Source organism: Chelonia mydas, chromosome 11 (genome assembly GCF_015237465.2).
Source record: "Chelonia mydas isolate rCheMyd1 chromosome 11, rCheMyd1.pri.v2, whole genome shotgun sequence".
In the NCBI taxonomy this organism is placed as follows: Eukaryota; Metazoa; Chordata; order Testudines; family Cheloniidae; genus Chelonia; species Chelonia mydas.
Genome location: NC_051251.2, coordinates 46,896,963 through 46,920,257, shown reverse-complemented (window position 1 = coordinate 46,920,257; position 23,295 = coordinate 46,896,963). Strand labels below are relative to the sequence as shown.

The window sequence follows — 23,295 nt, the reverse complement described above, 5'->3', positions numbered from 1 at the left end:
CACTCTCCTCATGGCTGCTAGTGTAAGAAGCATCATACAATTACATACTAAAAAGAAAAATACCTTTTTCTGAAGAACTATCATGAGCAAAGGTGTAGGGCTTAAATGCCTTGATTTTTGAGACTGCTCTGGTTCTATGTGAACTGACTATGGCATGTCTATCTATATGCTCTGAGCCAGTGATGATGGTGAGGTCCTCCCTGGACAAAGGTGACCAAACTCTTCAACAGTGGAGGCAAACACCCTCTTTCCTTAGCTTAAAGATGCTTTCCCCAACCTACGGCATTTAACTAAATTTGGCTTCAGGCAGCTTGCTCCCATCCATGTCCCTATCTTGGCTAGCAGCGCGCTGCACAATCCGGATTTGATGAAGGAGTGTGTGCTCTCTCATTTCACTGTCTACCCCAACACTGTCATATACATTTTCAACAGCAGGGCATACAGTATATATCCTTGTGGATCTTCACATGAGGGAAATCCCTCAAGGAAGAAACTATCCTCTGTGTTGCCAGTCCTATTCCTTTGACCTCAGTGGGAACAGGATAACACCCTTAGAAAGAAAAGAGTAGAACCACCTGAGTAACATTGTCTATTGTAGGCAGGATCCAGAGACACAGATCAACCAAACCTTTTGGTTGACAGATCCAATCGAATCAACATGAACACGTGACTTTTGCCATCTTATGCATGTATATACATGCATATTTCTAATTTATTAAATTAATTTAGCTAATTTATAAGTATTTTAAATAATTTGGGCCATATTAATAACATATAATTTAGGTTTAGGGAAGCAGAAAAATTTTAAACTGGATAAAATAGATTTTTTTTTCCTGAATAGTTGATGGATGTTCTCTTAATTTGAGGGTAAAAGTTAGTCTTGAATAGAAACTTAATTAATGCTCATATGGACTGAACTAAGTCTTAGTGTAAAATTTTGTAGCTCAAAATAAAGCCTAAGCAAATTTAAATAACGAATCTAAATTTTGCATCATCTCAAAAGCTTCAATAGAACTGCAAAGCGGTTTAATCAAGTTTGTTGGAATCTACAGTAAATGCCGATCTAGTAAAAATATGACACTTATGAAATGTCATATTTTCCTCCAGGCATCTTTCCATCACAGTGTAGTAAATAATTTTCTGTCAGTGTTATAAAGCACAGTTCCCTAAAGGACAGGTTACATGACAATTTGAGGTCCTGACAACTCTCTGCCATTATTAATAATAAAGATGTTGCAATTCTGTTGCTACATAAATTGGCAATAATTTGGTTGGCTCAAAAATATGCTCCTAAAATCTTGTCGATATGATCAAAGGAGCATGCCCGTGTTTTCAGTATATGCAAACTTGATTCCTTTATCTGAAAGAAAACCAAATGACTAAAAATGAGATCCATGTACAGTTTCACTTTTTCTAATTTAGTATTTAGACATCTACTGTAGTGGTTGAACCATTTCAGCATCAAACATTATGCTGAAATGGGTTTGGCTGTATGAAAAAATTATGGTAGTTCTGAACATAAGGCAAGTCACCGGTTACTCACCACCTAATTACTTCTTGCAATATAGTTCAGAATATTAGTTTGACACGCCTCTTGATTGTCTACCTTTAGAAAATCAAGGGTGGACATTTGTTAGCACTTATACAAGTAGTTTCCTTGAATATTATTATATGCTTACCATTATGAGTAAGAGTTGCCCAGTTGAACCCAACAGATGTGATAATTTTGGTAAGCATAAGTAACTTTTTGAAATAAATTCCTTTTGTGTGAATTTAGGATTTTGTAAAAGGTGATGAATTCATCTCCCTGGAGAAAGAAGTTCTCTCCCTGCAGAACAGTTACAGCATAAAAAGCAGCATTGTAAGCTTTCCTACTTTGTCACAGAAATCTGCCTAAATTCTGTTCTGGAAAGACCATCCCTAAATAATCTACATTCTAGCTAATGTCAATGGTGACGATGAGTTTTTTTGGTGATATTTAGGCTTGTCCACTGGGAACTCAAATAAGACAAACTAGTTTCACAGTCAACTTACTTTTTTGAATTTAGAAAATCATTTTTGGTCTGATTGAAAGATTGGAAAACATGCCTTATTGTTAGAAACTCCAGGAGCTCCTATCTATTTAGCTTATCAAACAGTGACTTGATCACAGTCTAGAAGTACTAGGAACAGAAATTGGATAATAGAGGACAAAGGTTTAACAACATCCAATGGCTGGAAGCTGAGGCTAGACAAATTCAGATTAGAAACAAAGAGCAAACTTTTAGGTGCTGGTCATTAACCTTTGGTATAGTTTACGATGTGGTGTGGTGGATTCTCCATCAATGTGAACTTTTAAATTGAGCTGAATATTCTTCTAAAATTATATGCTGTAGTTCAACCAAAGGTATTGGATTTGAAGCAGGAATTTAACTCAAGGAAGTCCTATGTCCCATGTTATGCAGGAGGTCAGACTAGATCACAATGGTCCCATCTTGCTTTAAAATCTATTGATTATTGTTCTTTACAAACCCTCTTTGCAGACTTGGAACTGAAAGTCATTCAGTTATTTGAGTGCTGGGTTACTGGCATTTTTCAGAAATATTCGGAACTCATAAAAATAATTACATAGACTTTACGAAGAAAAGTGAAAAATTGGCCATACCAACCTTGGGATTGCTCCTATGAGGTACTGAGCATCCTCATATTTGTTATGTGTTGTCCTACATTGCCCTGTTACTTTTGCTTCTCTGTCTGATCCTCCTGCCATCCTCTTCTTCAAGAGACACATTTGACCAACCCAAACTAAAGCTAATTAAGACAGCTATTTTCTAATCTGAGGTGACTGAGCACATCCTCACTTTTTTCTCAACATCATTTGTATTTTGCGACCAAGAATTCATTTCTCATGTCATCAGAGATCATACTAATGGACATAGCTCCTCTCTGAATTCATCTCCAGCTATTCCTTAGTCATTAAAGGCAGGTTTTCATCCACATAATTTTGACAACTGTAGCCTGAGATCACATTGATGAAAATTAATACGGGCAGGAATTATTTACCAAGAGATGGATACCTGATTGTAGTGTCTAAAACCATACCTATAGAATACAAAAATAGATAGGCCAAGAATGGTGCCCTACTGATGTAGGAAGAATAGGCTTTGTCTACAGTAGGCCCTTTTTCTTAAAATGTCATCCCCAGTGCAGCTTCACTAAAGGTAATAATGGTGGGTGTGCTAGTGACTGCTGACCTCAATCGCTGTAACCATTGTGTCATTTAACCCTGTTCAGAGCAAGATCACACAAGGGTTAAAATGCTGGCAGATGCCAGTGCCTGGTTTCCCTTGCACTCCCATCATTGCTATTATCAGTGGAACAGCACACAGTGATAGAAACTTTCCAAGAACACAGTTAAGTGTAGAGGAGAAGCCCAAAAGTGCTTAAGGGAGGGAACAAGTTCAGGGTGCTGGGAAAAGAGAATGGAAGTAGTCTACATTTCTCCTCTTATCCTGTATATACTCAGTCCTATTGGCATTTTCCCTTCAGTCATTGAACCCGTCTTCCAAGATCTGACTTCATTGCTAATGCACTGCTTTACCAATAACATGCATTATTTGCTGTCTGTTTTTCTGCCCTGTCAATGGGAACAGTTATAATTACCACCACAGAAAGTCAGTCTGTGATGTACACGTATGCTATGCATTTCCTGAATAGTTAATATACTACTAATTAATTAAGCATGCCAATTAAATTAAGTTTCCAAAATCCCTTATTCCAAGAGCTTTTGAATATTTTAAAATAAAATTTGCTTTTCTTAGGTTTACCTTTTTAACCAAATTCACAGGTTTCCTTTAAGGAAGTCTGTTAGTACCCTTGTATTCAAATCATAAACTGTGGTAAAGAATCTTTGAGCTGGGTTACATTGGATCAGTTTCTCTCTAAAACTTGCCTAAGTTTCACCCTTAAACTTTAGGTGAACTTACAACATGGTCCAATGATATTAAATATCTATCCAGGTCAGCTGAATTTTGCTCTCTTTTCTTTAATCTTTATGCACTATAGCCTGTTGGACTCATTTTTCAATGTGCTGCCAGTTTTAAGTATCAGTTTTAATACTCTAGTCATCTTTTAAGATGTTTAAAAACCAGATGCTGGAGTCTGTGTGAGAGGAATTAAGATTATAATACAGAATGTATTATGGGAAGGGTCTCTTAAACCTCAGGATACACAGCAGGTTCCTACATTTCCATGGTACATAGACTGATTTTGAGTCAGATTATGTTTTGCATACTCCAGTCACATAACGTACTATATCAGTATTCTATAAAATTCCCCTTATCCCTTTACCATAAAGTTTGGGGAACATTAATGTAGCACAGTTAAGAAATGAAAAGTCAGCAGATGCAAAAAGTTAAAGTTACACATTCAGGATTTGTGGACATTATCCCTGCCTCCTTGTATGTACATAACATATGCATTTTATTATACATTACATGATATATAATTGTACTTCTCAATGCACTAAAATAGTCTCTCTCTATATTTTTCTACCACCTAAGAAGCTCATTTTTATTATCTTCTGTTCTGCACTGTGTATGGTGAGCAATGGCCCTGGAAGTCATTTTTATCAAACATAGAGAATAAATCAGACAACATACTATAGATTAATTATAACCAAAAGGGGTCACAGTAAAAATGTGCTGGTTTACACAGGCCACCTAAATTCACTGCTGAGGCTGCAGTATTTATCTAAGTAGAATATAATGTTCTTACAGTGGTACCTGTCACCACAGTGTCTTGGGTGCTGCCAAGGTAGAAGCCTCTATTAAATCACAGAAGGTCAGTTGTCTTTCTTCCTTCTTCTCTTCATTTCTTTTTTCTCCTCTTCTTTGATTTCCTGAGTTGTCTGTGGAACACAAGTCCAGGAAGTGACTTTGTTCCAAAGGCTGAGAGATTTGTGTCCATTCTTATCTCATCCTGTGAAGGCTGAATTCCAAACTCTTGGCGCTGTTGCCAAAAATGACCTGTCTCCCCCACGCTTACAAGCTTCGCCTTTGAAGCTGACCGCATCATAGTTCTTGAGGAAGTAGCTTTCGGGGGAGATGGTGGTTGTGGAAGGAGGTGCTCTGACATCTTGGGCTGATTCCATGGAGGGCCTTGAAGGTTAACAGTGAGCGTTTGAATTACTTGATCTATGGAGAACCATTGTAGGGAGCAGAGCACAGGGGTAATGTGCAGGGCTTAATTGGCTTGTACATACATCTCCAGTCTGGGAAATTGTTGTTTCATGATATCCCTGTGATGTCAAAACATACATTCTGGAAAAGCAGATGGCCTTCAGGAGGCTATCGGCTCCAGAAGAGGGAGGATGTTTTGAAGAAAGCAGCAGCTGCTGCTCACCCCACCCACTAAAACCACAGAGGAGGAAGAGAAGGAGAATAGACCTCTGCCCCCGAAGTTGCCCAGACCAGGCCCCTCCCCTTAGTAATGATACACCCATCATGAGGGAATTGCCTCAGGCTAAGGGCTAGGTAACCACCACAGCTGCCTGGAGTGGAGGAAGACTACAGCTAATGCTGCAGTTACTCCTCTGATGGGCCAGGGTTTCCCTCTTTAGTGCCCTCTGCTCCTGCTGCTGGGGGATGAGAGGATCATCCAGCTGCCGCTGCACTTCTGGCACCTGGGGAAGGGTGGGGTCCCAGCCGCTATTGCCACCGTTGCTGCTTCCCCTGTGGAGTGGTGGTTCCCTTGCTGGCTGGTCTTACCTCTTCCTCTGGCATCCAAGAGAGATGTAGTGGTCTTCTAGCAGCTGCTGGTCCCCTAGCAGATGGGCACGGAGGAACGGTACAGTCCATGGCTGCATATCCTAGCCTGGAACTTCTCTTCTACCCATCCTGCCACATCTACAACTCTCCAGCCAGATAAGGAGTAGAGGGATGTCTGGTCTGCTGTCACAGCCACGTCTCCTCTTCTGGTGAGCTGGGACAGGAAGGGCGTGACCATTCTTCTCTGGCCGGAGAGGAAAAAAGGTCCGTGTCTCCACCAAGCCCCCACTCCATTGCATGGAGCAGTGGTTCTTTTGGGCCCTTCCTGCAAACCTTAGACTGCAGAGTGCCTTGGAAGTTTGCTTCCTGAGCACCTTATGAAGTGTACAAGAGCCATCGCTCAGTACTCCCCTTTGACAATAACTATATAGTGTGCCAACTGAAGCCAGTAGAGTAACTCTGGGTTTATATCTGTCTGAGAGCAGAATTTGGCCCATAGGGAACCACACCTTTAAAAATGAGTTGGTGTAAAGCACATTCAGCGCGAGGTGTATGGTGTTTTTTCTGACAGGAGGCTCTGACTTGTTTGCGTATAAAATGTCCTATGAAGATTTAGGCAGGACGAGATTACCAGTGACTCTAGAACAGTGGTTTTAAAACTTTTTTTCTGGTGACCCAGTAGGAGAAAATTCTAGATGCTCATGAGCCAGTGGAGCTGGGAATGAGGGGTCAGGGTGTGGGAGGGGGCTCTGGGCTGGGGCAGAGGGTTGGGGTGTGGGAGGGGGTCAGGGCTCTGAGCTGAGGGTGAAGGCTGGGGTGGGGATAAGGGGTTTGGGGTGCAGGAGGGGGCTCCAGGTTTGGGGGGGACCTCAGGGCTGGGACAGGGGGTTGAGGGGTGGGATGGGGTCAGGGCTCTGGGCTGGGGGGAGGTGCAGGCTCAGGGGTGGGGCTGGGGATGGGGGGTTTGGGGTACAGGAGGGGGCTCCTTGTTTGAGGGGGCAGCAGGGGATTGGGCTGGGGTAGGGGATTGGGATGCGGGGTTGGGGCACAGGCTTACCTCCGGCGGCTCCCAGTCAGCAGTGCAGCCAGGGTGCAGAGGCAGGCTTCCTGCCTGTCCCAGCACTGCGGAACACGCTGTGCCCCGGAAGCAGCCAGCAGCAGGTCCAGTTCCCAGGTGGAGGTGCGGAGCCCCGTGGCCCCCCAACCTACGAGCTGGACCTGCTGCCGGCCGCTTCGGGGGCGCAGCACGGTGTCAGAACAGGTAGGCATTAGCCTGCCTTAGCCGGGCAGCATTGCCAACAGGACTTTTAACGGCCTGGTTGGAGGTGCTGACCAGAGCCACCACGACCCAGTGCCTTACATTCCGTGACCCAGTACTGGGTCGCAACCTGCAGTTTGAAAACCACTGCTCTAGAAAACTGCATTGGCTAGATCCATCAAGTTACCAATGATACAGAGCTCCTGTGGCAAGAAACTCTAAAGTCTGTGGCAATGTTAATTCTGTTACTCTGTTCCTTTGTTCTAGTGTCATGCAATAACTTTTATCTTTAATTAAATAGTTGTCAAATGAAAAAACCCACAAAGTGAAAATATAAGTTTTATAACCTAACTCATTTATCTTATTTATTGGCTCTTACACTCCTGGCTTCCCTGATGGCTTTCCAGCCAGTAACTGCTGAATAAGCCTCCATTCCCCATGTTCCAAGTAGAGAGAGAGTGACATTTGGGCTGGCATACATAGGGAACCCACCTATCCCTTGGCATTGGTAGGAGGGAGGTCGGGCACTCAGCCAGAACTGAAGGCTTCAAGAGAAGCTGCTGAAGGCAGCTACCAGTTTGCTCTCTCCCTGTGGCACATATGTGGAGGTGGGGGAGGAAGAAGAGGACTAAGCTAGGCTCAGCTTCGTAACACCGGGGATAGAGTCAAATTTAGCTGATCTATCTTAGAAGTATTGTACATACAGTTGCAGATGTAATCATGATTAACTGTTTCCACATTAAGTTGAAAGAATATTTAGGGTCAGATTCGTAGTTGGGTCCACTAAATATGTGCAAGCCAGCCGTTGTGCATGTAACTGCATTTTTACATACACAATCATCCATTTGATGTTAATTACTGTAATTGTTTTCTCCCACAGGTGCATATCTTGCAGGTACAATATATTGTTCCTAATTGTAAATTTTGCCTCTAATGTTTTTAATTATTGGGTTAAGGAGGTCATGACCACTTTGTTCTCCTTAAAAACAAACAAACAAAAATTTGGGCTGTTGATTAATCACCATTAACGCACGCAATTAACTACAAAAAATTATTCACAATTAAAAATTTATTTAAATTTAAAAAAATATCCGTGATTAATCGCAATTTTAATCACATTGTTAAACAATAGAATACCAGCTGAAATTTATTAAATATTTTTGGATGTTTTTCTACATTTTCAAGTATACTGATTTCAATTACAACACAGAATACAAAGTGTACACTGCTCACTTTATATTATTATATTTGAATACTAATATTTGCACTGTAAAAATGATAAAAGAAACAGTATTTTTCAGTTCACTTCATACAAGTACTATAGTGAAATCTCTTAATCGTGAAAGTGCAACTTACAAATGTAGATTGTTTTTGTTACATAACTGTTTTATTTTTTAGTTCAATATAAAACTTTAGAGCCTAGAAGTCCACTCAGTCCTACTTCTCGTTCAGCCAATCGCTAAGACAAATAAGTTTGTTTACATTTGCGGGTGATAATGCTGCCCACTTCTTTTTTACAATGCCACCAGAAAGTGAGACCAGGCATTCGCATGGGACTTTTGTAGCCAGCATTGCAAAGTATTTACGTGCCAGTTATGCTAAACATTCAAATGCCCCTTCTTGCTTTGGCCACCATTCCAGAGGACGTGCTTCCATACTGATGACGTTCATTAAAAAAATAATGCATTAATTACATTTGTGACTGAACTCCTTGGGGGAGAATTGTAGGTCTCCGGATCTATTTTACCCGCATTCTGTCATACATTTCATGTTATAGTAGTCTTGGATGATGACTCAGCACATGTTGTTAATTTTAAGAACATTTTTTCTGCGAGATTTGACAAAACGCGAAGTTGGTACCAATGTGAGATTTCTAAAGATAGCTACAGCACTCTACCCAAGGTTTAAGAACATGAAGTGCCTTCCAAAATCTGAGAGGGACGAGGTGTGGAGCATGGTTTCAGAAATCTTAAAAGAGCAAAACTACGATGCGGAAACTACAGAACTCGAACCACCAAAAAAGAAAATCAACCTTCTGCTGGCATCATCTGACTCAGATGATGATAATGAATATGCATCAGTCCGCACTGCTTTGGGTGGTTATCGAGCAGAACCCATCATCAGCATGGACACAAACCCTCAGGAATGGTGGTTGAAGCATGAAAGGACATATGAATCTTTAGTACATCTGGCATGTAAATATCTTGTGACGCCAGCTACAACAGTGCCATGAGAACGCCTGTTCTCACTTTCAAGTGATATTATGAACAAGAAGAGGGCAGCATTATCTCCTGCAAATGTAAACAAACTTGTTTGTCTGAGCGATTGGCTGAACAAGAAGTAGGGCTGAGTGGACTTGTAGACTCTAAAGCAGTGGTCACCAGCCAACCGGTCAATCCTAAAGGATCTCCCAGTTGATCGCGATCTCCATGGACGGAGTGTGGCTGCTGCTAAGGCAGACTCCCTGCCTACCCTGGCCCCACGCTGCTCCCGGAAGCGGTCAGCACAGCCCCTGGGGGGCTCTGGGGGTTTCCCTCTGTGGGCTGCTCCTGCCTGCAAGCATTGCCCCTGCAGCTCCCATTGGCCAGGAGAACTGCAGGGGCAGTGCTTGCAGAGAGGGGCAGCGTGTGGAGCCACGTGCCCAGCCACCCTCAGGGGACGCAGGGGCACGTTGGCCCCTTCTGGGAGCGGTGTGGGGCCGGGGTAGGCAGGGAGCCTGCCTTAGCCTCGCTGCACCCGCCACCAACTGGGAGCCGCCGGAGGTAAGTGCTGCCCAGCAGGAGGCCGCACCCCAACCCTCATCCCTGAGCCCCTTGCTGGAGCCAGCACCCCACACCCCTCTGGCACCCCAACCCCCAGCCCTTACCCCCTTCCTGGAGCCAGCACCTCATACCCGCTTCTGCACCCCAATACTCTGTCCCAGCCTGGAGCCCCCTCCTGCACCCAAACTCCCTCCCAGAGCCCTCATCCTGCACCCCCTCCCGACCCCAACCCCCTGCCCCAGCCCGGTGAAAGCGAGTGAGGGTGTGGGAGAGTAAGCGACTGGGGGGGGGGGAATGGGATGGAGTGAACAGGCGGGGCTTTGGGGATGGGGCAAGGCCTCGGGGCGGGGGTGGGGTAGATCCTGGATTGCCCTTAGATTAAAAAAGTTATCTTGGATGTGAAAAGCTTGGAGACCACTGCTCTAAAGTTTTACATTGTTTTATTTTTGAATGCAGTTATTTTTTTGCACATAATTCTACATTTGTAAGTTCAACTTTCATGATAGAGATTGCACTACAGTACCTGTATTAGGTGAATTGAAAAATACTGTTTCTTTTGTTTTTTACAGTGCAAATATTTGTAATAAAAATATCAAGTGAACACTGTACACTTTGTGTTCTGTTATAATTGAAATCAATCAATTTAAAAATGTAGAAAACATCCAAATATATTTAAATAAATGGTATTCTATTATTGTTTAACAGCACGATTAATTGTGATTAATTTTTTTGAATCACTTGACAGCCCTAAAAAAGCCCACCTCCTCCCCAAACCCACAACACATGGGTGAAGACCTTGGTCAGGTATGGAAAGCACTATTTGATGTACATCATTCTCAAGGTACCCATGTGATACTGTACGTCATTCACAGCTATACAGAACATGCTTGAAATGCCTGGAGGTATGATAGGGAAGTCCCTGTTAATTTGTTCCTTATTTGTGCTTGCTTCTTTGCTGTGTGCCTTCTTGTAGTTTATATTGTGGTCACTTTTGGGGTGCTGTGTGCTGAGCCTAGCGGCCTATTAGGCGATGTTGAGGGCTTCCTAACGAGGCTTTAGCCTGCCATGCTTTGATCCCTAATACCTTTAGGATCCCTTGCTACTTAAGAGATTGAAATCCAGGACCTCCAAGGTAGCAGTCTCTGAAATGCTTCCAGTTCCATGTGCAGGGCCAGTGAGACAAGCAGAACTGCAGGGTTACATTGTGTGGAGGAGACAATAGTATCCAGAAGAGGGATTTAGGTTTATTAGGAACTGGGCGATGTGTTTGTAAAGGAGGAGCCTAGACAGGAAGGATGGTTTCCACCAAAACCAAAACAGAAACAGATTGCTGGCGTACAAAATTCAAAAAGGTCATAGAGGGGTTTTAAAACTAAGTGCTGGTGGAACGCCAACAGGTGCAGAGGAGCACGACGTTCAGACAGATCCATCCCTTAGGGGATGTTCTATATCTTAGTAAAGAGTAGAGGATAGAAGTTGAAAATGTACATACAGGGGCTGAAGAGGAAAAAGTTCAAATGAAAGAGTCCCATACAATTACATCACATGAAGGCAGACAACTGAATATTGATGAATTTTATAAGTGCTTGTATAGAAATGCATGAAGTCTAGATATTATGGTGAATGCCTTGTATTAAATGAGAATATTAATATAATAGGCATCACAAAGTTGGTGGAATGATGATAATCAATGGAACACAGTAATAGCAGGGTCCAAAATACATAGGAATGACAGAGTACGTCATGTTGGTGGGCACTATATGTGAAAGAAAGTATAGACTCAAATATAGTAAAAGTCTTAAAAGCATCAAACTGTACCATAAAATCTCTGTGGATAGAAATTTCATGCTTGAATAATAAGAGTATAGTGGTAAGAATATACTATCAACCACCAGGATGGTGATTGTGAAATGCTCAGGGAGATCAGAGAGGCTACAACAGAAAAAACAATAACAACAATGGGGGATTTATTTTCAACTATCGCTATAATGACTAGTTACATGACACCTCAGGACGGGATGTAGAGATAAAATTTCTGGACACCATTAATGACGACTTCTTGGAACAGCTAGTCCTGGAACCCACAAAGGGAGAGGCATTTCTTGATTTAGTCATAAGTGGAGCACAGGATATTGTCCAAGAGGGGAACATAGCTGAACTGTTCGGTAATAGCAACCATAATGTAATTAAATTTAATATCCTTGTAGGAGCGGAATATACCAAAGAAACCCACTACAGTAGCCTGTAACTCCAAAAAGGGGAACAATTAAAAACTGGGGAGACTTGTTAAATGGAAATTAAAAGGAACAGTCACAAAAGTGAAATTCCTGGAAGCAAATTTTTTTAAAAAAACCACTGTAATAGAGGCTCAAACTAAATATATACTCCTAATAATAATAATAAACAGTAAAAGGACAAAAAAAATGCCACCGTGGCTAAACAACAGAGTAAAAGAGACAGTTAGAGACAGACATCCTTTTATAAATTGGACGTCAAATCCTACTGAGGAAAATAGAAAGGAGAATAAACTCCAGCAATTAAAGTGTACAGTTATAATTAGGCAGGCCAAAAAAGAGTTTGAAGAGCAACAAGCAAAACACACACAGACTAACAGCAATTTTTTGTAAAGTGCCTCAGAAGCAAGAAGCCTGTCAAACAACCAGAGGGGCCACTGGACGATAAAGATGCTAAAGGAATACTCAAGGAAAACAAGGCCACTGCAGACAAGCTAAATGAATTCTTTGCATCGGTCTTCACTGCAGGGGATGTGAGGGAGATTCCCACACCCAAGCCATTAGGTGACAAATCGGAGCGACTGTCCAAGATTGAGGTGTCAACAGAGGTGGTTTTGGAATGAACTGATAAATTAAACTGTAATAAGTCACCAAGACCAAATGGTATTTACTCAAGATCTGAAGAAACTCAAATATGAAATTGCAGAACTACTAACTTTGGTATGTAACCTATTGCTTAAATCAGCCTCTGTGCCAGATGACTGATAGATAGGTAATGTAGTGCCAATTTTTATAAAAAGGATCCAGAGGTGATCTGGCAATTACAGGCCAGTAAGCCTAACTTCAGTACCAGGCAAACTGGTTGAAACGATAGAAAAGAACAGAATTACAAGACACACAGATGTTGGGGGAAGAGTTGACGTGGCTTCGTAAGGGGAAATCATGCCTCACTAATCTATGAGAATTCTCGGCGGGGGGTCAACAAACATGTGGACAAGGGTAATAGAGTGGATATAGTGTGCTTGGACTTTCAGAAAGCCCTTGACAAGGTCTCTCACAAAGGCTCAGTGGATCAGTAACTGGTTAAAAGATAGGAAACAAAGGGCAGGAATAAATGGTCATTGTTTTACAGTGGTGGTATGGGGTAGGTGGGGAAAGCTATGTTAAGGCTGCATTGGTGGACACATTTTCTAATTCAAATCCCTTGTGTGATGATGAAGAGATTTCCCCCCGCTCCAATGGCATCTGTTCCATTGTAGCCTTTTATAAATACCAAGGAGCTTTTTCTTGTTGCCATGGTCCTTGTGGAAATACTGTACAGCTAGAGGGAACATTTTTCTTGTTTCCTTTGAGTGGTTCAAAGTGAATGTTTGAAATGGCTTCATTAGACAATTGTTAGCTAGAACAACATTTCATTCTACCTCCTTTGTCCGTGTCTCACCACAGTCAACTAGTTATCTCCTTAATCTTTTCTTAGTTTAGTGGGAGAAGCTGGAGTCACTTTGTCAAACCCAGATTTCTTAATGCCTTTTGCATATTCTTTCCTTGCATTTCCCCTATGCAGTTATAGGCTGAGAATGATAATTTGTCAATTAGTTTTTTCACAGGTCCCATTGAAATGTCAGTTATGGCTCTGGAATGTTTAGATTGACGTGTTTTAAGGTACTTTATTAGTCAGAAGAGGTCAGGTAAGAGTATCATTTACTCCACAATGGCTGTATGAAAAAAACCTAAGGAGGTTGATGGAAGAGACTTTTATCAATTGATACAGCTGGTTTGTGGAAGTTAAAAAGAGACACAGTGAAACCCAGAACATTTGTTTTATTCCTGTGTATCCTGTCACTGAATAGTAAATTGTGTATTTGCACAGTACAAAGTAATACCTCTGATCCTCTCTCTCTCTCTCTGGAGATTTTGAAGTTGTGTAATACATTTCACATCCAGTGCAGTGCCGGCAGAGTTTCCAAAACTCAGAGTATTAATTTTGTTGCCAAACCATTTTACTAATGATGTTCCCCAAAAGTAGTATTTGCTTCTTGAGTCCTTCCTCCTGTATTTCCACAGCTACTGTACTAAGCACAAGTGCTTTTTAAATAAAGATGTTAACCCCAAAATCTTTCAGATGCGTGACCTTTCTCATTCCTTCATGTCCGGCCTGTTTTTCTTGAAGAACTCCTTGTGTGCTACTTGTTGTCTCTGAATTTCTTGTCCAGTGATCCATGTATCTGCTCCAAATACCTTAATGATTCTGCCTAGCCATCTTCTGCTTGTTCTCACCAAAAATGTATTGTTTCCTTCTAATTTATTTCAGTTAAATGTCTCGAAGGCATAGAGGGGATTTATTTTTGGAGGGGAGGAAGGGATGAAGAATGTCGCCAAGCATTATTCTACCCTCTCTCTTTCTCCTTCATTCAATTTAAATTTATCTCGTCTATCTGAAATCTTCAGTTATCCCTTACCTTGAACTCATGTCTTTCCACATCTTCTACGTGTATAAATCTGTTTATTACCACTCCCACAATACTGCCAGCATTTCCTCTAGAGTTGGCTATTGTAACCTATCCCTACGCCCTTCCCAAATGGTCTGTAAAGTGCCTAAATCACATAAGCACCTAACTCCCATTGATTTCAATGAGTTAAGTGCCTAACCTGCTTAGAAGCTTTCGTTAATCCCACTAGGCTGTTACCTGCATCCTTAGATTCCTAAATACCTTTGTAAATCTGGCTCCAAGTCCTTAATACCTATGAGACTAGTGAACCCTCAACACAAGTAGTGTATGAATAGGAGGTTCTTTTTCAATACTGTATTTAAACCTCTGGGGATGTAATGCACATGGTTACTAGCAGGAACTATATCAGACAGCCCACTGCTGTTGGGGAAGACAAAATGTGAAAGCTTTTTTTTTTTTTTTTTTTTTAAAAGACCAAAAGTATATTCCCTTTCAGTTCCCTTTATCTGGGTCATCTGGTCTGTGCCAGTTTGCTTGAGAGTCTGTATCAGTCCAAACTCTTTTAGCTAGTTAGTTTAATCAGTGCCAGTTTATTGAGTGGGCTGTCTGTGTAAATCCATCAAGCTGCTGTACCTTAGTTCTATTGCCAGTGGCAAAATCTATTCTGTGGACAGTCTGCGCAAATCACAAATTATTGTAACGTGGCTAGTTTGCCAGTTTTGCAATTTACATTAGGTCTGTGCATTTTAAGACTAGATACTCTTCTTATCTCAACCATCCCTTTACATCAGTTCAGAGGAAGCACATGTGGAGAAAGCAAGTGAATCATGGATTTTGTTTATGATGAAAGGCATTGTATGCCATTACAAAACCAGGATACAGGCAGAAAGAGAAAGAAGAGTATGTGGAGAAGACTGCCTGACAAAATTCCCTGGAAGCCTCATATGCAGTGAGGCTTAGGTCAGTTTAATTACATTCCGCAGGGTGTAAAATTTTTCACAGCCGTGAGTGATGTAGTTAGGTCAGCTTAACTTTGTAGTGTAGACCAGCCCGAAGTTTAGGCATTGCCCTAGGTTACATCTATACTGCACGCCACTGGTGGTGGCATGTAGGGTATGTGCAGCTACATGCAGCGGTGAAAAGCTGGCTGCATGCCCACTGCGATGTGCGTAGTTATGTATGTTGTTGAAAGACTCTGGTGGAGGGAGGCAGCTCCCCTCGCCAGAGCCTTTCCTCGCTGCCCTGAAAGCCTTGCTTACTTCAGTGACTCCAAATTCCTCAATTAGTTCCTGGCTCTCCTGCAGTTCTCCTGATTAGGGAAAGTTGCATTGTAAGGTTTGAAAAGATGAGCGATAATGAGAGTATGAGAAATCAGTTCTTCAGGTCTCTTGTTACTTTCTCTTTCTGCGCTAGTTTTGATCTACAGGTATTGAACAGAATAGTGAATAATATGGCATGTTTTGTTTCCTTTCAGGAGTAAAGGATTTATCTAAAATAAATCTCTAATCCTCCTCATCAAAACCTGTGTTAGCCCTTATCCTATTCCAGTGGCCAACTCTCTAATCTGTCTAGTTGCAAGCTTTTCCCTTTTTTTTTTTAAAAGTGGATTTTTCTGTATAATTTTTAACTTTTATTATTATTCAATGTTAATAGTACAAGGAAGGACGGTGCCTTTTTAACTGTATATTAAGACACTGTCTCTTCCTTTCCTAACGCCAACATTCCATTTATCCTTAGGAAAGGATGCACTTTGAATCATGGGGGAGGAAGCGGGGGAAGGGCATACCATGTTATATTTCAACATCGAATTTAGTACTTGTTTGAAGATTAAGTGGCACAGTGTCAATTTTATCAGGCCTTAGGTAGGGGGATAGAGCAGAATGCTAAAGAAACTTTAAAATCTCCAAACTGAATCACCAGAGCTTTGCCTAATACCCAGAGACTTGACTTGAATGAATAGATATCAGATTAACTCAGGAATATAAAGCTAAACTTTAAAAAGATGCAGGCAAAAGATGAAAAGATTGTTGTTGTTTAAAAAAAAAAGAAAAGAAAACAAAGAGCGAGGGAGAGGAGAATGGCTCTAAAACCTAGCAAGCTGAGAGAATGACACAAGTAATCCAGAACAAGAACAAGGAGAGGCCAGAGAAAAACATTTATTACTTTACATTAAAAACCCACACTCATCAGTTCAGGTGTCATCCCCTTGGGTAAATGCTGATTCCTAAAATAATTGCCCACTGGTTAGTATTTGGAACTAGTTTAGGCTAGATTTTGCCGAGAACAGCCCACAGTAAGGGAGCACCCCAGGCAGCCATAATTTCTCACCTGATCAGGGAGGGACGTTGTAATTTTTTTGCTGTCCTCCTGAGCGGCATGTTGATGGGGGCAGAGCTAAGGTTCTGTCTGTTCTCCATCCTTCCTACCCATCTTCCTGAAAGTGGAAATAGTGGGTGCAGAATACCTGTTTACCCCTATGTTCCTGGCTCCAAGTTTTGGTAATGGAGTCAGATATCTGTGATGCAATGCTGTTTATTTAGAAAGAATGTATACGTCCTGTTTCCCTGAACACTGTAGGAATCAAACAAGTAAGTGCTTTGTTTTGCTCACAGTTCTAAGCCTCTTTCAGCATCACTTTGCCCCAAAAGCTGTTTCTCTAGCTTTTCTCTGGACCCCACAGTCAGTGCTTGGGCTGGCTGTCTCCTTGGCTTTCTACTATCTTCTTTGTGTCTGCTTCTGTGTGTTTCCTGATGTTTCTCTCTCACACACAAATATTCACAACTCCACCAATCAATCTTCTAGCCCCTGTGTTTGCTATATCAGTCCTCAGAGAAACACCTTTGGGCCACATGGTTGTTCAAATTCTACTCAAGCCTTGCCATGTGTCTGTGCTCTGTGAGGTGCTCCTATTGCTTCAGCCATCTGGTTTCACAAAGGAACTCAATTGCTTTTCACACTTATACTGAATGGAAGGCAGCTGTTACACCCACCAGCTTCAGTGCAGTTTCCCAATGTAGAACAGTATTGTCTTGGTTGCTCATAACCTCAGCCCTACCTGAGGGGAGCAACCAGAGCATAATACCTGAAGAACAAGCAACATTTCCTCCTCTTCAGAATATCAAAAGTGATATTCTCAACCACTCCTTCTGTTCCCTTGGGGGGAAAGAACCGATTAAACATGGTGCTATTGCCACTAGGAACTGGCACTATTTCCCATCACAGAATCATACTACAGGGGGAGAGAATGCCTTATGAGAAAAATAGGGGCTTAAAATTTCCCTCTGTCCCTGGAGGATTGTATCAACACATAATTATTTTGTTTGCATTGCTTCAGATGTGGGGGAGTGAGAGGTAGGGGGCAGGGAAGAATTCGCATTAGTGCTAGTGATTCATATCTGTTACTCCCTGTGAGGATATGTATACTATTTCTTTAAAACTGTATCAAGCTGCCATGCAGAACAGGACTGGGAGGTTTCTAGGCAGAAGTTCCTCAGTGCAGCCACAAAAGAAGGACAGCGTTACAGCTCCTTCTGTCTTCCTTAATCTAATAAAGTACTTTGTACAGTGTGTCAAGGTTCCTTCTCCACTCTGAACTCGAGGATACAGATGTGGGAACTAGCATGAAAAACCCCCTAAGCTTATTTTTACCAGCTTAGGTTAAAACTTCCCCAAGGTACAAACTATTTTACCTTTTGCTCTTGGACTTTATTGCTGCCACCACCAAGCGTCTAATAAATATATAACAGGGAAAGAGCCCACTTGGAAACGTCTTCCCCCCCCCCAAATCCTCCCAAACCCTACACCCCCTTTCCTGGGGAAGGCTTGATAAAAATCATCACCAATTTGCATAGGTGAACCCAAACCCTTGGATCTTAAGAACAATGAAAAAGCAATCAGGTTCTTAAAAGAAGAATTTTAATGGAAGAAAAAGTAAAAGAATCACCTCTGTAAAATCAGGCTGGTAAATACCTTACAGGGTAATCAGATTCAAAACATAGAGAATCCCTCTAGGCAAAACCTTAAGTTACAAAAAGACACACAAACAGGAATATACATTCCATTCAGCACAACTTATTTTATCAGCCATTTAAACAAAACAGAATCTAACGCATATCTAACTAGAATGCTTATTAGCCCTTTACAGGAGTTCTAACCTGCATTCCTGCTCTGGTCCAGGCAAAAACAAAAAAACAGACAGAGAGAACCCTTTGTTTCTTGCCCCCCTCCAGCTCTGAAAGTATCTTGTCTCCTCATTGGTCATTTTGGTCAGGTGCCAGTGAGGTTATCCTAGCTTCTTAACCCTTTACAGGTGAAAGGGTTTTTCCTCTGGCCAGGAGGGATTTAAAGGTGTTTACCCTTCCCTTTATATTTATGACACAGTGTTTAAAGAAAGTGATTGTTTCTGTGGTTCTTCAGTTTTGTCACATGACACTCTTCATTGCAAGCAAAAGTTAGGGGAAGTGTAGATCACACACTGACTTTTTAAAAAAAGCCCCTTTGAAATCTATGGGCCTGATTCCTCTTTCTCTCTTGTGCCTGTGAGAATCAGGAATACTTCTAGTGAAGTCAATGTAACAACACCAATTTAAAACCAGTGCAAGTGAGAGGTGAAACCTGGGAAAGAGATGAAATGCATCAGCTAATGATCTCTCTGATAGAAATCAGTGAGGAAAGAGCAGGGGCCAGTACAGAATAGAGATTAATAGGACATAAAGGGGATATTTTTAAAAAAATGTATTTTAATGGAGAGGAAATCATCCATTAGGAAACTTATGAGAAAATGAAGGGAAATGGATAGGGGAACTTCAGTGACAGTGAATTATTGTGATTGTTCTTTTTCTTTTTCCTTGGCATTTTCACCCATCTCTGCCAGCCACTTCAGATGGAGATCACACATAACCTCACATCTTTGTTACTTTTAAACATACACAATGCTGTATGGTTGAAACTGATGCACAGACAAGCTAGTGGTATCTGGGACTAGTTGGATCTTTCTCCAGAGTTGCAGATCCTTGTCTATTCACAAAACAAGAAGGAAGATGTTTATAAAATAAAGATCGAATTTTGAAAAGCTCTGCAAACACAGTTGAGCAAGCAATAAAATATAGTGATGCAGAGCTAACCCCAGTTCTAGTCAAACAGCAGCTTTGGCTGTGCAACTAAATGCATGGGTCTGCGCTGTAGAGACAGAGCTGGCAATCTGCTGCATGGCTGGCAGACCACTTAGTTCTCATTCCTTTTGCTCTTTACATGCACTTAATTTTTTCTCTAGCATGCACAAACAGTTCAACATCAGATTTTGACACACGCAAGCTATTGTCCCGAAGGATTCATTGAGCAGGCTGTCTTGCAGCTGCTGCATTTTCCACCAGTTAAATTGACAGTTGCCTACTGTGTGGAGTTGCTAGGAGAAGGTGAATAGTCATGATTACAGCATATTCCTTCAATAACAACCTGTAGAGCTCTCTGATTACTCTTCTGAAGGGATTTATACATGTCTTAGAGTCCCAACTTAACGTTTGTTCAGTCATGTTGTTAAGAGGCTGGTAGATATTTATTCCTTGAAGACCAATTCAGGATCATCTAAAGAGACAAAAGCTCTGGCATTTAAGCAGGCGTTCATTTCTTACGGTGGTGCAGCTGATATTGGCTTCTACCATCTGCTTTCCTATTGCAGCCTGCTTTTCCGACCTGCACAGCAGCAGCAAAAAAAAAATAATAATAATTTTTTTTCTGGACTGCTAAAGTCATTCACATTTCTCCTGCATGGCAATGAATTCTAATACATTTTAAGGAAGCTTTTGTGCTTCCGTGCATATACCTACAACAAATGAAGTGCATGGGGCTAGAGCTTGAGCAGTCAGTCAGTGAGTAGTATAGTAGCTGGCTCACATGTATGGAGTAGACTTGTGAGGTCAGAGAAGCTGTTTATAGTGCTGTATGCTTAGGGGGAGAAAGAGAGTGGATTTGTCTATCAAAGTGAATAGCAATTCAGCCAGAAGCTTTCCTTAGCTTTGTAATTCTGAAATGTTTTGATACATGAGAGCTGCTACTGTATAACGTGTGGATCCTCTGACGTTTGTAGTGGACTAAGGAATGCTTTTACTTGCTGCTGAGCCTGATTGTAACTGTATTGCTGTAGGACAATTACCATGGGGTCTAGAGCTACTGAAACAGCCCGGGAACTGGAAGGCACCTCTTTAAAGTACCAAATAGGAGGACACGCTGAGAAAATGTGGCAACGGCTCAAAGGAATGTGAGTAGATCCTCTCCTTGTTTTTGTGCTGTTTCCTGGGACGGATCTGTTGCTTTTGAATGTGACTAATCATTACAGGGAGAATTATTTTATAAGCTGATACTAGTATTTAATATCAGAATGAGATGTCTTTTTAAAATATATGGTAGTTATTAGATTCAGTCACCTTGTTTAAGAGACACATGAGCAGTAAAATAACTGTTGCCCAAATCCAAACGCAGGTAACCTCTTGTATCAGTTTACCCACTGCGCTGTGACATTATTTTGCATGTACTATCTTCAGAATCAGCATTTCTAGAGATATATCATTGTTCCCTTTGAAGCTGGTACTTGTTCCCCTGGAAATGGTGGTACATTTAGGTAAGTATATAGCTGTCTGAGGTACTCAAATTAGCTGTAATTCACACTGCTTGGGCGTGCAGGTGGATTAGCCTATATTGAGAGGGTCTTCGATATTCATAGGGATGCTGTATGATTCCTGTCTTGCATAGATTTCTTTTTTTAAACACTCAGAGGCTTATACAGTCACTAACTTAACATCTACAGCATGCAGGCAATTTAAATGCTGAAGACTAAATCCATTAGTCAGTGTGTTCTGAAAGCCACAAAACTTTAATAGTTTATTTAGAATGGCTGTTGCTCTAAAGGCCAATGTCAGATATGTACGTTACTTAAACAACCGTTCCCCTCTTCAGTGTTTTGGGAGCAAGGGAACAGCATTAGCCTTTGGATGGGGAGGTTTGAAATGCTAAGTTTGAAAGGCTATGCAACAGATGTTATCTAGTGTGTAAATAGCAGAAGGAACATTATTGATTTTAATTTAAAACCTTTGCTACATTACACCATTTAGTGGATTAGATGCACTAGAGTCAGTACAGGAAGGTATAAATTACCAGGCTTCCTATGCCAGCCTGGTTCTCCTGTGTCCAGGGTGGGGATTCATTCTGAGTGTGCGAGGGAGTGTTTTTACCACCTGCTTGCCTGCAGTCTTCCTTCAGTGGAAGACAGCTTTAAGTTGTGGTCAGGGTGCTTTAGGAAACCAGCTGGAAAAGACCGTTGGTTACATGCACTGAATTCTTTGGTCACTCTGTCTAACTCTGCGTGCTTTTGGGACAGTGCAGGCTCCTGTGAACTCCAGCGAGTGCCCTGGTGGTAGAGCTGTTTCAGCCATTTTTTGTGCCACACCTCACCTGATGGAGTTTCTATCACTGGAGACCACTACAAGCTTTATAGGGACTTCTGTTGGTGTAGACTCTCCGTTGACTTAGTATTTGTAAGGTTCTCTGCAATTACTAGCCTCCAAGAATAAAACTTTTTCTTACAACTGTCTCTAATTAGTAAATTGGGTCAGTTTTATTATGATAACTAATTAATGTAATAAAAACATCCTCACTCTATACTGCATATCGAAGGAATAAGATTAATTCCTTTGAGAGTATGTAAAGCAGTGCAAGGAGTTTGAGGCACTGAGTTTGAGTTATCAAACCCGAAAGAATCTGAAAATCACAATATGCCCATATTGTAAGTAAGAGCCAACCCCATGAACATTGTTCCTCCTACAGGACTTGTTAAAGCTAAAACATTTATTCTAAAATAAAAAAATATTATTTTGATAGATAGGTGAGCACTTTCCTCAGCCTTTCCTATGATTTCATTGTGAGATTGTGAATATTACAAAGAATATTGGATGAAGTGAGTCTAAAATATTAATTGTTTTAGGGGAGCTCTTTAAAACCATATTTATTCAAAGCGGGAAATAGTGAGGAAAGGGACTGATTTCAATGTGCACACAGTGGTATTAAAACAAGTGTGTGTTTTTCCAGGGATGGGGTGAGTGGGGCAGGACTGCAACATGTATTGTGTTTCTGAAGAAGAATCTCTATTTATAAATTAATTACTACTCAGCTAAGGGAATTGACTTCTCATAGGTGAAGTACGAGATGGTGTCTGTTTAGAGTTATGTTCATTTCCCTTAAGTCAAATTCCAGTGTTAGTTGTCCATTGAAGGCGATGGGAGCTATGCTTGTGAGTCCAGAACAGAATTTTACCCCTGGGAGTTCAAGGAAGCCCATGACTCTTTCTCAGTTTCATCAGTTTAAAACTGTGGTTTCAATAAGGCTTTCATTGTCACTTGTGAGGAGACAATGAGGATTTCTCTGGCCTGCAAACTGGCTCAAATTGATCTTTGAGTTTCATCTGAGGTTTTTTTTTTTTTTTGTATTTAATTTCAATACTAATGAGCTAGGTTGTGTTTAATAGCTGCATGCTGCATCTGTATGCATAGCTGGCCTGTTTTTCTTTTCTGTCAACATTTCAAATATAAGCATTATATATGTAGTTCTGCAGATTATTCCAAGATGAAACACCTTAGTTCAGTCTGAAACCATTTGCCTTTTGATTATCAGTGGAGGGTCCTCTGCAAAACAATATTTTGGAAGTATCGGCAAACGTTATTGTTTGACTAAGTATTAACATGTAAGTCATCAGCCCAGAATCCAACCAGAATAATTGGTTTGGGCATTATGGATGTGGTGGGACAAAAAGAGTTTTTTTCCTTACAGGGAATGGAATGGCTTTGCAGACTGTAC

At 41.3% G+C, this 23,295-nt stretch overlaps 1 protein-coding gene across 5 annotated transcripts in view; it reads left to right on the top strand.

The window, feature by feature from the left end:
• Positions 1–23,295, top strand: part of PDE1A (phosphodiesterase 1A) — a 373,600-nt gene that overhangs the window by 97,253 nt on the left and 253,052 nt on the right. Inside the window, exon 3 of one of the 5 annotated variants that reach the window (XM_043525000.1) lies at positions 20,594–20,707. In XM_043525000.1, the coding sequence (XP_043380935.1) occupies positions 20,604–20,707 (104 nt within the window). In that variant the 5' untranslated portion in view covers positions 20,594–20,603. Of the gene's footprint in view, positions 1–19,913; positions 20,708–23,295 lie in introns of those variants that run through there. The other 4 variants (XM_043524996.1, XM_043524998.1, XM_043525004.1 and 1 more) reach the window with 4 other exon arrangements.